Source organism: Phyllobates terribilis, unplaced genomic scaffold (genome assembly GCF_046119375.1).
Source record: "Phyllobates terribilis strain yellow unplaced genomic scaffold, ASM4611937v1 Scaffold_4__5_contigs__length_816908805, whole genome shotgun sequence".
Taxonomy (NCBI): Eukaryota; Metazoa; Chordata; class Amphibia; order Anura; family Dendrobatidae; genus Phyllobates; species Phyllobates terribilis.
Window position 1 is genome coordinate 563,381,280 of NW_027362764.1, and position 15,028 is coordinate 563,396,307.

Consider the following 15,028-nt stretch of genomic DNA (forward strand, 5'->3'; position numbering starts at 1 on the left):
ATGGAAAGCTCTGTCTTTACTGATGATATTTCTCTAAGATATGATACTATGCAACTTTGTAATATATGTATGTAAACTATACTTAAGGTGACTAAGAAAATAAGTGCAACTAAGATTGTGTTCTTTTAATATAGGTACGCCAAGCTGCCTTTCAATCTCTTGGGCCTTTTATATCTACTTTTGCAAATCCATCAAGTTCTGGTCAATACTTTAAAGAAGAAGAATGTAAAACTGCACAGGATGTAAAGCCGGATGAAGCAAGTGAGAGGTTTGTCCTTCTGCTCTTTTTGTCTGCAAGGTGGTGCAGATTGAGGTTAAATGTACATGCTTATATATTTTGATGTTAAAAGAAAAAAAAAAATTAGGGCTCCTCTCGGAGTGTACCAGCTAGAAAGCTCAGGCGCTAGTCACTTTATTTTTTGTTGTCTCCAAGGCACTATAATGAATATTACTTTCTTTCCCTCACCCTCCCTCAGTCTTAAATGCTACTATCCCTGTATTTCTTTTAACAGATCGTCAAACAGTTGTCTTCTGGAAGATACGGAGAGTGCTACCCCAGAAGATGCAGTCACAACAGATGAGTCTGAAACAGACCGCAGCCCTCTTACCTTCACTGTGAAGCTAGAAACCAATTTGGATGATGATCCGGCTTCAGATGAAATCTTTAGGGTCACCAATCACTCTGTAGACTTTCTTCCACATTGCACTTTGGAGAATTCAGTTGACTCTGTTGAACCAGAACCGGGTTCTCCTGATGCAGAAGCATCGAAAGATTTAGATTTGCAATCTCAGGAGAGCCCTGTTACTGAACAAGAACTATTCAATTCCTTCCATTACTGGAGGACTCCAATTCCTGAAATCGATATAGATCTGGAACTTCGGCATTCACAAGCTGAAGCACACAGCCCAGATAATAAGGAGGGGGTTCAGAAGGTGTCATCCCTTGGCTCTCCTAATATAACTATGGCTACAAGAAAAGAGCTGGAGGAGATGATCGAAAACCTGGAGCCGCACATAGATGATCCTGATGTTAAAGGTAATCAATTTAAGCTTTTTTTTTTTTTTTTTTATTTTTTTTTTTTTTTTTTTCCCCCCTCTCTAAAAACTCTGCCAATATTGTGTGATATTGCAGCTCAGTTACTTTCCCTTCACTGAAGCAAGTCAGGAAGCAGTTCAATACGTTTTCTCATCCATGTCATTGGGGGACACAGACTGTGGGTTATAGCTGTTGCCACTAGGAGGCTGACAATAAGTGGTTAAAGGGAAACTATCAGTCTGGATAACTGCATTAACCTGTGGATATAGAGTAAATCGGCAGGTTACGAGTGTTAGGAAGGTGTCCGACTGCTGTACTGAAAGTGCAGCATCTGTTAGAAAATGAACTTGTGGCTACAGTCACTGCTAATGGCGCTATTAGCAGAGGCTGTAAGCATGCCCTGGCACTTTGACTGCAGCCATGTTGGCACAGCTAAAAGCTGTGTGGCTGAAAACATGTGGTGTTCTTTTCTAAATGTGATATAAATTAGGATTTGGTCTAAAGGGCCTTTCCCCCCACCCCTGGCTTCTCCATACACACACAGCTCCTCATGCAATTGTATATCATGGTCCTTAGATTTTTTCCTCTTGTTCCTTCACGGGACCCTAATATTGTGCTTGATCATCTTGCTTCCTTGTCCTAGGGATCACAAAAACAAAGTATCTATCCCGGCTGTTCCTCTCACACAGGAGGTTTTTAGCCTTCTCCATAGCTGGGGCATTGACTTTCTTGCTCCTCTCAAATTCGTTCCTCGTATGGTCTCTGTCAGACTTCATAGGCCTACTGCTTGCAGAGTAAAAAACTTCTTCTTTCTTTCCCGATTGTATCTTTCCAGTGAGCACAAGTTGTATTCTTTTTATGTAACCCGCTTTCACGGAGCAAATCTTAATTGGTCTTGGGGCGCATATACTGCTGCTTGCATTCCCTCTCCTGTTTGTATGGCTCTGGCACAGCGGTTCTCCATCCATGGTCACTCTTTTTTTGCTTCCCATGTATAGGAAGCTGCTTTTGAACATTCCTCAGTCTGTTCCCCTATGACATCGAATGAAAAAGATTTTTTTTTTTACCGTAAAATCCTTTGTCTTGTTCATTGGGGGAAAAAGCACTGTCCTAAACAAGGTTTATTAGATATGCATTAAAAAGGTTAACCCATAAAAAGGATGAAATGAGTGTATAAAAACATATGTAACTGGGGATAATTTATAGGTAGCAGAAAGTCAAAGGCTACAAAAAGAGGGGGTAAATCGCTCTACCGAAAACCGATAATGAGACTAAGGGAAAATTTTTCTCTTTACCTGGTAATACTGTTCCTTTGTAGATTGTTAGATGTAGGTTACCTGAAGGTGTGTGTCCTTAAGAGTCCCTTTTTTGATCTTTCTCAATAACTATATCTAGAAAAGTTATGGAGTTCTGTTTATTCTGAGATGTAAATCCTAGGCCTACCTTGTTCACATTTAGACAGTCTACAAATTTCCTAAAAGAACAGACATCCCCTGACCATAGTATCAGAATGTCATTTATAAAGTGTCCCTGCAAAAAGGATAAGGGGGCTCCACCAAGAACCTGCAGTAGATGAGTATACCTAATTATGGATTGCATGTAGCACTGACGTTTTGCTATGCATGTTAATGTGTACCATTGGTTGGGAGATCATTAGAGGTGGACTAATCTACAAAATGGTAAAATTATTATTTATTATAGCGCCACTTATTCCATGGCGCTTTACATGTGAAAATCATTTACTGATTTTATTTCTCATGGTTTTGATGCAAATCATGTGACTATCTCAATGTCGACTGACCTTGGTAATTGCTAAGTCAGCCATAGGTAATGTGACAATGGCGCACCATCTTTAGCATGCCAACCCCTGCGGTCAGGAAGGTGACACAGGGTCCAGTTTTGTTTGTTTTTTTTCTCCTAATTTTCCCTTGATATCATTATCGGTTTTCAACAGAGGAATTTTTTTTTTTTTTGTAGACAAGCCATAATCCCCAGTTACATATTTGTATTGTTATACGCTCCTCTTGTCCCTCTCAGGAGACCACTTTTTTAGGTCCCTGTTAATGCATAGCTAAAACTTTTGTTTTCCGCAGGCTTTCTCACTGTGTAAGGTCATCAATACCAGATCGGTGGCGGTGTGGCGCCTGGCACCCCCACTGATCAGCTGTTCCTGGTGCTGTCAACGAACAGATGTGCACAGCTCCATCACCTGCATAGTGACTATAGCGCAGGTTTGCAGATGCACCCCCTGTTCCTAAGAATAGAGGCAAATGTGCAGTACCCGGCCTCAGCCACGATGCAGTTGACTGAGCTATGCAGCTCCACAACTGTTCACATTCGGCCATTGATTATTAATGTAATGGGTGTTGTATAATACAGGCAGCATTTGAAGCTATTATTATTATTATTATTATTATTATTATTATTATTATTATTCTAGCGCCATTTATTTCATGGCGCTTTACATGTGAAAAAGGGGTATAATACAAGAACAATTACAATAACCTTGAACACAATGTGACATCGACTGGTACAGGAGGAGCCGAGGACCCTGCCCGCGAGGGCTCACAATCTACGAGGGATGGCTAAGGATACAGTAGGTGAGGGTAGAGCTGGTCGTGCAGCGGTATGGTGGAGCGGTGGTTACTGCAGGTTGTAGGCTTGTCAGAAGAGGTGGGTCTTCAGGTTCCTTTTGAAGGTTTCCACGGTAGGCGAGAGTCTGATACGTTGGGGTAGAGAGTTCCAGAGTAGGGCGGAAGCACGGGAGAAATCTTGTATACGGTTGTGGGAGGAAGAGATAAGAGGGGAGTAGAGCAGGAGATCTTGTGAGGATCGGAGGTTGCGTGCAGGTATGTAACGGGAGACTAGGTCGGAGATATATGGAGGAGACAGGTTGTGAATGGCTTTGTATGTCATGGTTAGGGTTTTGAACTGGAGTCTCTGAGCAATGGGGAGCCAGTGAAGAGATTGACAGAGGAGAGGCCGGGGAATAGCGGGGGGGACAGGTTGATTAGTCAAGCAGCAGAGTTTAGGATAGATTGGAGGGGTGCGAGAGTGTTAGAGGGGAGGCCACAGAACAGGAGGTTGCAGTAGTCAAGGCAGGAGATGATGAGGGCGTGCACTAGTGTTTTTGCAGTTTCATGGTTTAGGAATGTGCGGATCCGGGAGATATTTTTGAGTTGGAGTCGGCAGGAAGTGGGAAAGGGCTTGGATATGTGGTTTGAAGGAGAGTTCCGAGTCCAGGGTTACCCCAAGGCAGCGAGCTTGAGGGACTGGGGAGAGTGGGCAGCCATTGACGTTGATAGATAGGTCAGTTGGGAGGGTTGAATGAGATGGCGGAAAGATGATGAATTCTGTTTTGTCCATGTTAAGTTTTAGAAATCTGGCAGAGAAGAAGGCTGAAATAGCAGACAGACATTGTGGGATGTTGGTTAATAAGGAGGTGATATCGGGTCCAGAGAGGTAGATCTGTGTGTCATTAGCATAGAGGTGATACTGAAAGCCATGAGACTCTATGAGCTGTCCCAGGCCTAAGGTGTAGATGGAGAAGAGCAGGGGTCCTAGAACTGAACCTTGGGGGACACCGACAGATAGGGGGCGAGATGAAGAGGTGGTGTGTGAGTGGAAGACACTCAATGTCCGGTCTGTTAGGTATGAGGAGATCCAGGATAGGGCCAAGTCTATGATGCCGAGAGATGAGAGAGTCTGGAGTAAGAGGGAATGGTCCACTGTGTCAAAGGCAGATGACAGGTCTAGGAGGAGGAGGACAGAGTAGTGTCGCTTAGATTTGGCGGTTAGTAGGTCGTTTGTGACTTTAGTCAGTGCAGTTTCAGTAGAATGTTGCGGTCGGAAACCAGATTGTAGGCGGTCAAAGAGGGAGCAGGAGGAGAGGTGGGAGGACAGTTCAGAATGGACATGTTGTTCCAGTAGTTTTGAGGCATAGGGGAGAAGTGATATGGGGCGATAGCTAGACACGGAGGATGGGTCAAGGGAGGGCTTTTTGAGGATGGGTGTGATTGAGGCATGTTTGAGGCATGAGGGGAAGACAACAGTTGTTAGTGACAGGTTGAAGAGGTGGGCTAGGGCTGGGATGAAGATAGTGGTAAGGTTTGGGATAAGATGGGATGGGATTGGGTCAAGTTTACAGGTGGTGAGGTGTGATTTGGAGAGTAAGGAGGAAAGGTGATCTTCAGAAATGGTGGAGAATGTAGTTTTTGAGGAGTAGGGTGATATGTGATATGACTATTCTGTTTTGAAACAAAGTATGTATGAATACTAGTGATGGGAAGACCTGACTATGTCTTGGTTCCTCCTGTAAGGCATATGATTCAACCATGTATTCACTTTTCTTTGTTCTCTAAACTGTAACTTGTATATACAGTCATGCTTACGTTTTGGAACTGATGCAGATTTTGGTTTTCACAAAGTTTTCCGCTTTAGTTTATATAGTGTCAATTTGCACTAACTCTTGATTTATATGAAGTGATAGCAAAACATTGCAGCCATTCCTTGCCATGAAAACCCCATTTCAACAGTATTTGAGCCCTACCACAAATTTTCATTGATTTTTCTCATAAGAATGTCCAGAAAGTGTCAATTCCTAAAAAGGATTCCGCTATGGAATTGGTTGAACACCAATGCAGAGCTTGCTCATGAATGGCAGCAGGCAGGTGTCAGTGCATCTGGCCTCACAGTGAGGGGTCTTTCACAGTGTTTTGAGTATATACGGTGTCCATTTCCACTCGTACTGGAGACACTGACACACGTAAACCCATTCAAATGAATTGGTCTGTGCACGTCAGTGTGTTTCCATGGACCGCAAAACTCGCTGATGTGTCGCAAAACGTCCCACACATGGATGACATCAGTGTGACACGTAGCGGCGCCTTGGAATCAGCGGTACAGTTAACACTGTTCCCAAGCGGCGGGTGCTGAACGCTGCCCTCATCATTGTCCCCAGCTTGCGCTACGATCAGCGCGAGCAAGGGACAATGTTGAGTAGTATTCTGCTCCCCCTGTGTCTAAAACATGTAAAAAAAATAAGAATAAAATAAAAAAATTCTCCTCCGCATGAGCTGGATTAGTGGGGGACACCTAAAACTGGTGAGTATAAGGTTTTTTTTTATTATTTTTACAGGTTTTAGACACAAAAGGAGCAAAGTACTACTCAACATTGTCCCTCGCTCGTGCTCATTGCAGCGCCGGCAGGGGACAGTGATGAGAGATTCCTTCAGCATCCGCCGCTTGGGAACAGTGCTAATCTGTTTCCCAGGGCGCGGTACATGTGATATTAAGGTGGCACACGGTTGCCACACGTATCATACACATGGACACTTGTATACACTGACATGGATATGTCCGGTACTGGTGTTTCCAGTACCCTAAATATCCGGACGTGTGGAAGAAGCCTGAGGTAAACCTAGTGTCAAAAATGCAACAAAGAAGCTTTCTCGCTCAAAAAAAAAAAAAAAAAAAAAAAAAAAAGAGATTAAGGACAGACATTCTTATAATTATACTTCAGTATACTATGGAAGCTTATGACTAAAAGATGTAAAAACACTGACGAGTCAGAACCATATGCAGATGGGTAAGGCGTTGGCTAAATGATAGGAAACAGAGTTCTCTAAATGGGATATAGTCAACAGTGTTGTCCGCAGGGATCTGTGCTAGGACTGATTCTTTTTAACCTCCTTATTAATGACCTTGGGGATGGGATTGTGAGTAAAGTGTCAGTTTTTGCTGAAGACACCAAACTATATAGGATATTAAAATCTGATCTTGACATTACAATATTACAGAATGATCTGCATAAGATGACTGAATGGGCAAACACTTGGCAGATTAGGTTTAATGTAGATAAATGTAGAGTAATGCACCTAGGATGGAGTAATCCTATTGCGGCATATACATTAAATGGGAGTATACTCGGGACTACAGAACAGGAGAAGGACTTGGGTATTCTGGTTACAAGTAAGCTGAGCAGCAGTACTCAATGTCAGGCAGCAGCCGCAAAAGCTAACAAGATTTTAGGATGTACAAAAAGATAAATAAAATCCTGCGATCCCAATGTACATTTACCCCTTTATAAATCACTGGTGAGGCCATATCTGGAATATGGGATCCAGTTTTGGGTTCCACATTTTAAAAAGGATATTCAGAAGTTAGTCAGTTCAAAGGCGGGCAACTAGATTATTACAAGGGATGGAAGGCCTCTCATATGATGAGTTTTAGAAAGTTGAGTCTGTTTAGCTTAGAAAAACGATGCCTCGGAGGGGATCTCCTTTACATGTATAAATGTGTGGTCAGTACAAAGGACTAGCACATGACTTATTCCTTCCAAAGACCATACTAAAGGCCCCGTCACACTAAGCGACACTACAGCGATCCCGACAACGATAAGACCTGTCAGGAATCGTTGCTGTGTCGCTATGTGGTCGCTGGTGAGATGTCAAACAGTCAGATCTTCCCAACGACGCAGCAGCGACCCGTAACAATCTGTATAACGATGCACGCCTATGTGTTTCTGTGTCTGAGTCATCAACAAGGTCGTTGGTAAGGTGTCGAACACCGATGCATGCTACCCAGCGGGACCTCAACGATCAAAGAAATGTCCAGACCTTTCCGACACGGCCAGCGATCTCACAGCTATAACAATTCATAGAACACAATAGTGCATATGTCCCAACTGGGATCTAATGTACTCAATATTAATCAAGTGTATACATATACAAAAGCACTATCATAAAAGGACTAATTAAATCCCATCGTTTGATTAACACCAAAAAACAAAAACATATAACGAAAGAGGGACTACCAAAGGGTTTTCTTTAGAAAAATGTATAAAGTTTATTATTTAGAAGAGCTTTTTATATATAAAAGGCACAAAAATGGGGGGAACGTGAACAAGAGAATAGTGGTAATAAAACAGCCTCTCACCAAAACACTGTCCCCACCCCAAAGGACCCCACTTATTAAATTATTATATTCATATTCCTCAGGCAAAAAAAACCGCACAAAACTGCTGTAGTCATAGTAACAGTAAATGGCAGTCAAGATCAGTAAATATTTATATTTATAGTAAGCAATTAGTGTTCCTATAAGAACCACCAGGAGTAATACAGGGGGTAGTAAGTCAAGAGCCCCCTTCAATATCCAATCCCTGTACTGATTTTCGATACATACCAGGGACACAAGCGTGGTTCTATTCAGGAAGCCTGAGACCGGGGGACCCGTGAGGGGGGGGGCGCACAGGTAAGGTGAAGTGCCCCGACGCGCGTTTCGGACTCCCTTCTTCAGGGGGCATGAAGATGAAGTAAAGTGGTAAGTTTATATAGGCGCCATCCGGCGCTCGATTCCGGAAGTGGCGCTTACTATCGCCATAGCGACCAGGCAACGCCATCCCGCACCTTCCCGGAGCCGGAAGTGACGCATGCATCGCCCCGGAGACCAAGACGCCAGCCCGCCTCCGCGTCACATGACCCCCGGCAGACTAATGCCGAACGTCATTAAAGATACAGAGGGCCGGCGGGCGTCCAGGGCACCGCGACGCGCATGCGTACATGGCTCCGACAAGTCCCAATAAGCTATATATATATATAGATTCCATAGACAGAATGGAAAGTAAATGTGAAACACCAATAAGAAAGAAAAACAAAAAGAAAGGAAAAAATTTTAAAAACAAATAAGAGGCGGACATCTGAAGCTATATCACTAGGGGGAAGAAATATCTCAGGTATCCTGGCATAAAATCCCTAGTGATATTGTAGAAGTGATCAAAGATTAACATCAAAAAGAGAGATCCCTAGATTATTAACAGATTGCTAAACAGCCATTTATCAAATATCCTAATTCTCCCAGAATGACATACCAAAAGACAATAACCCATAACGACGGACATAACAATGAATGACGCCGATGTCCATATCCAATTCTTCTTTTCCACAGTTCATTCTGATGGGTGATCTTTAATCATCTCAGGAGATGTCAACACATATCCTGAAACAGGTGTCCACAGTAGGAATAAAGAATAAGCTCGCAGAGGTAACACAAAAATCTATAAAAATAAAAATCAAAGTAAATGCCATCATAAAAACATATATAAAGAATATTTAAAACAAATCCACTAAATCCCATGTAAACGCACCCGGGCATCTATGGGCGAATGCGTACTAAACGCACACGCGCAAAGGTATCCAGGCACGCCATGGACGGTCAGAGAAAGGGGGAATAGCTGATGCTTTCATTGAGCCCATTTGGGTGTAGAGTATTCAGAGTCCAGATCCATCTGGGCCAATCTACGTCCCAATTTACCACCTCGTATACCTGGTACTATGCAGTCAATACCTCTTACCTTAAATAGAGAGGCATCACCATTATGGTAGGTCTTAAAATGGCGTGGAATAGTTTTCAGAGAGGACGTGTCCGTGTGGTCGACCGCGGCCAATATGCCCAACACGTGTTCCCGGACCCGTACCTTCAATTGGCGAGTGGTCATGCCCACATAAATCAAATTGCATGGGCATGTCGCGAAATAGATTACATACTTAGTGGTGCATGTTATAGATTCATTGATCTTATATCTCTTTGATCCATCTGCTTTGAAGAACGTATCACTCCGTACTACGTTCGGGCATGCCACACATCGGCCACACGGCACACATCCACTCCTCCTAGGATGTCCATCCAAAAAAGTAGTACTTGTCACATTCTCATAGTGTGAATGTACCAAGTAGTCCCGAATATTCCTAGACCGTCTAATGGAAATAGACGGTCTATCTGAAATGAAGTGTGATAGTATTGAATCGGCTTTGAGGATATGCCAGGAGCGGGCCAAAATGCTCCTTAAACGGGCAAATTGACAGTTAAAATTGGTGACAAATCGTACTTTTTCCCCGTTGTCTCTATTAGTTTGACTCCCATAGATCAAGTCATGTCTTGAAGAGAATTTAGCCCTTCTGTATGCCCGCTTGATCATCCGCCGGCTATATCCTCTAGCATAAAATCTCTCTTTAAGTTCCGCAGCCTGCCTCTCAAATTCCGTATCCGTGGAGCAGATCCTCCGAATACGGAGGAACTGCCCCACAGGCACGGCCCGAATCATGTGTCGGGCCTGGTCACTGCTAAGTGTCAAACGTAGCGAGATCGCTACTGAGGTCGCTGTTGCACCACAAAACTTGTGACTCAGCAGCGATCTCGCTTAGTGTGACGGGGCCTTAAGGACCAGGGGGCACTCATTACAGGTGGAAGAAAGGTGATTCCAGCACCTAAACCGGAAAGGGTTCTTTACAGTCAGAGCAGTCAGACTATGGAATGCCGACCACAAGAGGTAGTAATGGCAGACACCATAACAGCTTTCAAAAAAGGGCTGGACGATTTCCTTGGAAGGTGAGTATAATGTTTTGGGGGTTTTTTTAGGTTTTGGTCACACAAAACGGCATCGTAACTTGGTCACACGACCTAAATCCATGCTGGTTGCATGGATTTATATAGTGTGACCAAGTTGACAAGCACTTTCCAAGTGATGCTAAAATCGCTTGGAAAGCGCTTGACAACCCGCATACAGAAATGCATGTGAAGAACTCTTCACATCCGCATGTTCCTGGCAGGAAAAACGCATGTAAAATCCGCTTGCATTTTTTCTGCCAGGAAGAAGTAGAAACACTCGGGAAAAATCCGGAGCATTTCTGCATCGTGGGCACATAGCCTTAAATTAGACAAAATATTTACACCTATAGTAGTACATTTAATACTATAATAGTAATTACATAACTAGTATCATTATTAGGTTTGATCCAGGGTTCTTGGACTGATTGCATCACGGGGAAAAATTCCTTCTTGACCCCCAAGAAAAGGCAAATTGGCTGAATGTGTCCTGGGGTTTTTGCCTTCTTCTGGATCAACAGATTTAGGCATAGGGATTTTAGTAATACTATTATTAGAATGACCAGAGTAATACAAAAGACATAAAATGAATTAAATTATAAACAGGTTCATTTTTAATACATTTGCGAGGCCAAGTCCCAGTAAGTTAGTGTAGTGTTAGTGTAGGGAGTACAATTGGGGGAGAAAGGTTGAACTGGATGGACCTATGTCTTTATTCAACCTACGTTACTATGTTACTGTAAGGAAAATGTAATTTCATAAATTACAAAATCTTGTTTCTTGCTTTATTGTTGGGGGATTTTATCAGGCAGAGATGGTCCATGTTCTCCCTTCCCTGCTGGGGTCACCAGCGTTCTGTAATCTGTGGGGATACACGAGATAAATTTCCTCTGTAGTGGTGCAGTGGGAAAATCTAAGATTACACATTACTCATTCACATAAATATATTGTCTGTGTACTGTAGGACAGGGCCACAAGAGAGTTTGAAGTCTATACTCTGGCCAAAAGATGAGCAACAGCCTTAAAGTAACTGACTTCGCTAATAAAATATATGAAAATGAGTCCTTTTAGTACAAGGCATACATTAAAGGGGTTGTCTGGGCAAAATGAAAAGTTCACTGGTGGCTTAGAGTAGTAAAAAAAAAAAAAAAAAAATAACAAATTGGTACTCTATCTGCCCAGGCCATTCTGTGGTTTGCTCTTAAACAGGAGGTTACGCCGCTGCTCTACCACCATCGGGACTGCTGCAGCTGTAATTGGCTGCAGCTCTTAGGTGACTTCAGTGCTTCATTGAAAATACATTTCTGATGTGCTGCTGAAGCCATTCACAAACCCCAGTGGTCTTCATGACGTAATGGTATCGTATACCTCATTATAAAGGGGCTGATTTAAAACTTTTTTTTTTTCTTCACTTTGTTGTGGAGATGCAGGTGTCTGAATTTTACTGCTCCCAATATGCTTGTCTCCCCTTCAGCCAAGACAGAATTCTCTAGGAATGTTTCCCTTTTCTTTGTTGTTTGCTGCTTAATCATATGAAGGCACTATCCTACAGGGAGGGAAAGCAAATGCCCACAAAGGTTAAAACTGTCTCTTCCACCGTGATCAGGGGAGACTTGTCTCATTGGTTCATGCTGAGTTCTCCCGTCGCTTCCTGTTACAGCGGTGGGAGAGGAGTGCTGCAGGAAAGAGCATAGTGCAAGCAGAGTTTGCCACATACAGCGCTATGGGACTACTACAGGTATGTGACAAAAGCTGCTCGTACGCTGTTCATCAATGTCCGACACTCCACATTGCAGCTGTCTGCCTCTCCTGACACTGTAATGGCAGTAAGCGTTGGGAGCTAGAGCTCAGTGTAATAAGGGTAGATAGAGCAGTCTCACCAAACCATGTTGAAAATGCCTGTTTTCACATTTATTTTACTCACTCGTATAGCGCCATTAATTCCACAGCGCTTTACAGACATTATGGGCACTGTCCCCATCGGGGCTCACAATCTACATTCTTTATCAGTATGGCTTTGGAGTGTGGGAGGAAACCGGAGAACCCAGAGGAAACCCACGTAAACACGGGGAGATCATACAAACTCCTTGAGGATGTTGTCCTTGGTGGGATTTGAACTCTGGGCTTTTGCTTTCTGCCCCTGTAGGATGCTGCCGCCTTATGATTGGGCATCTTCATCTGGGAGAAAACTTGCATACTGGGCACATTATAATTCAGAAGCCCATATCTTCACAGCAGTGTGTGTGTCGGTGTTTAATCAGCTCCTCAGCCCCATTTTTTAACGAGGTAGGCAGTTACAAATAAAAGTAGTGAAAGGTCCTCTTTAAATGCTGCTGTCAGAGATTGACAGCAGTATTTAAGAGATTAACAAGTGTTCATAGCTCAGCTATGAGTGCTGCTCATCAGGCAGATGCCACTTGACTCCTGAGACCGCTCCATACACACGCATCAGATGTGTGATGTACAATGACAATTGTCTCTTCAGAGAGGAAGAGAACTAGATCTCTATTGCCACCTATAGGAAGTAACCATCTTAAAAGTCCATATTGACCCTTTAACGAGTCTTGTCACATGACTTGGGATAAAAGCCAGAACCAAAACCCCTTAGATACATGTACAATGACTTCACACGTCGAGGAATTAAATGCCTGCCGCTACTAGAGTATAAGGGCCACAGGTTGCATGTCTGTATCATATTACCTCTGAGATGTTCTACCTGCGCTATTCTACGTGCAGCATTTGTTTTGAGGTTGGAAAGCAGCATGAACAATTTTACTAGTAAAATTATCCTGGAAGCCAATAAGTTAAACCGTTTACCAGTTACAATGTCTTGTGAGCCATTTTGTTGTCATTTTGAGGTGAAAACTGATACATTTTAATTTTCTCTTCTGACAACTAGCCATGACATTAGTGTTGCTTTTTACTAATGATGTTCTGAAATATCCAATACTTTTATTAATTTGTCTTTTGTTCAAAAAGTCTCCTTAGGGTATGTTAGGACATTAGATGTCATTCATTGGATTACTTTGTACTATATTGTAGATTTTCCGTGCAGTTTATTAAATTAGATTTATGGGACCAAATAACTAAAAATTGTCATGTGCATGTGAATTTACCCCTTTTGTTATGAAGCCCCTAAATTTCTGGTGCAATCAATTACCTTCCTAAGTCACATGCTTAGTGAAAGGAAGTCCACCTGTGTGCAATCTAAGTGTCACATGGTCTGTCAGTGTATATACACCTTGCCTGAAAGGCCACAGAAGTTTCAACACAAGCAAGAGGCACCAATAACCAAATCACACCATGAAGACCAAGGAGATCTCCAAACAAGTCGGGGACAAAGTTGTTGAAGTACAAGTCAGGGTTAGGTTAGAAAAAAAAATATCCCAATCTCTGATGATCTCCCTGTTCACTATCAAATGGAAAGAACATGGTACCACAACAAACCTGCCAAGAGAGGGCCACCCACCAAAACTTTCAGCCCGGGCAAGAAGAGCATTAATCAGAGAGGCAGCACAGAGACCAAAGGTAACCCTGAAGGAGCTGCAGTGTTCACAAGCAGAGACTGGAGTATCTGTCCATACGACGATAATAAGGCTACAGCCCCACTATCAGTATTTTGTCATTTTTTCCTCCGTATTTGTTCCTCACCTGGTTTTGGCTTACAATCAAAGAAAAGGTATTATCGAAACAAGTGCACCAATTCTGCAGTTTTAGCTTACAAATACTGAGGAAAAATAGTGACCAAATACTGATAGTGGGGCTGTAGCATAAGACGTACATTCCATAGAGGTGGCCTTTATGAGAGAGAGGGCAGAAAAAAACCTTTACTTTAAATACACAAATTGTACTGCTTGTTTTGATTTTGCCAAAAGACACGTGGGAGACTCTCCAAATTTATGGAGGAAGGTGCTGTGGTCAGATGAGACCAAAATTTAACTTTTTAACCACCAAGGTAAACGCTGTCTATGGTGTCAAACCAACACAGCTAATCACCCCAAGAACACCATCCTCACAGTGAAACATGGTGGCAGCAGTGTGGGGATATTTTTCGACAGCAGGGACAGGGAAAATGGTCAGTCAAGAGTAAGGTGAATGGTGCCAAATACAGGAATGTACTTGAGCAATCCTACTCCAGTCTTGAGACTGGGACAGAGGTTCACCTTCCAACAAGACAATGACCCAAAGCATACTGCTAAAGCAACACTCTTGGTTCAAGAGGAAACTTAAATGTTATAGAGTAGCCTAGTCAAATACCAGACCTTAATCCAATTGAGAATCTGTGGTCCGATTTGAAGATTGCTGTTCACCAGAGGAGACCATCTAACTTGAAGAAGCTGGAGCAGTTTTGCCATGACGAATGGGAAAAAGTCAGAGTGGCAAAATATAGAAAGCTCAGAGACTCATCCAAAGCGACTTGCAGCTGTAATTGATGCAAAAAGAGGCTCTACAAAGTACTGACTTTGGGGGGGGGGGGTGAATAGTTATGCACACTGAAGTTTTCAGTTATTTTTTTTTCTGATTTTGTTTGCTGCACAAAAAGAAAACCAAATGTTCACAGCTGTAGGCATGTTCTTTACATGAACTGATTCAAGCCCTCAAAAAATAAAA

At 42.8% G+C, this 15,028-nt stretch overlaps 1 protein-coding gene across 3 annotated transcripts in view; it reads left to right on the forward strand.

Moving 5' to 3' along the window:
* PPP4R1 (protein phosphatase 4 regulatory subunit 1) overlaps nucleotides 1–15,028 on the forward strand; it is a 46,419-nt gene that overhangs the window by 18,236 nt on the left and 13,155 nt on the right. For all 3 annotated transcript variants that reach the window (XM_073679037.1, XM_073679039.1, XM_073679038.1), the window contains exons 10-11: nucleotides 135–268; nucleotides 513–1,036. In XM_073679037.1, the coding sequence (XP_073535138.1) occupies nucleotides 135–268; nucleotides 513–1,036 (658 nt within the window). The remainder of the gene's footprint in view (nucleotides 1–134; nucleotides 269–512; nucleotides 1,037–15,028) is intronic.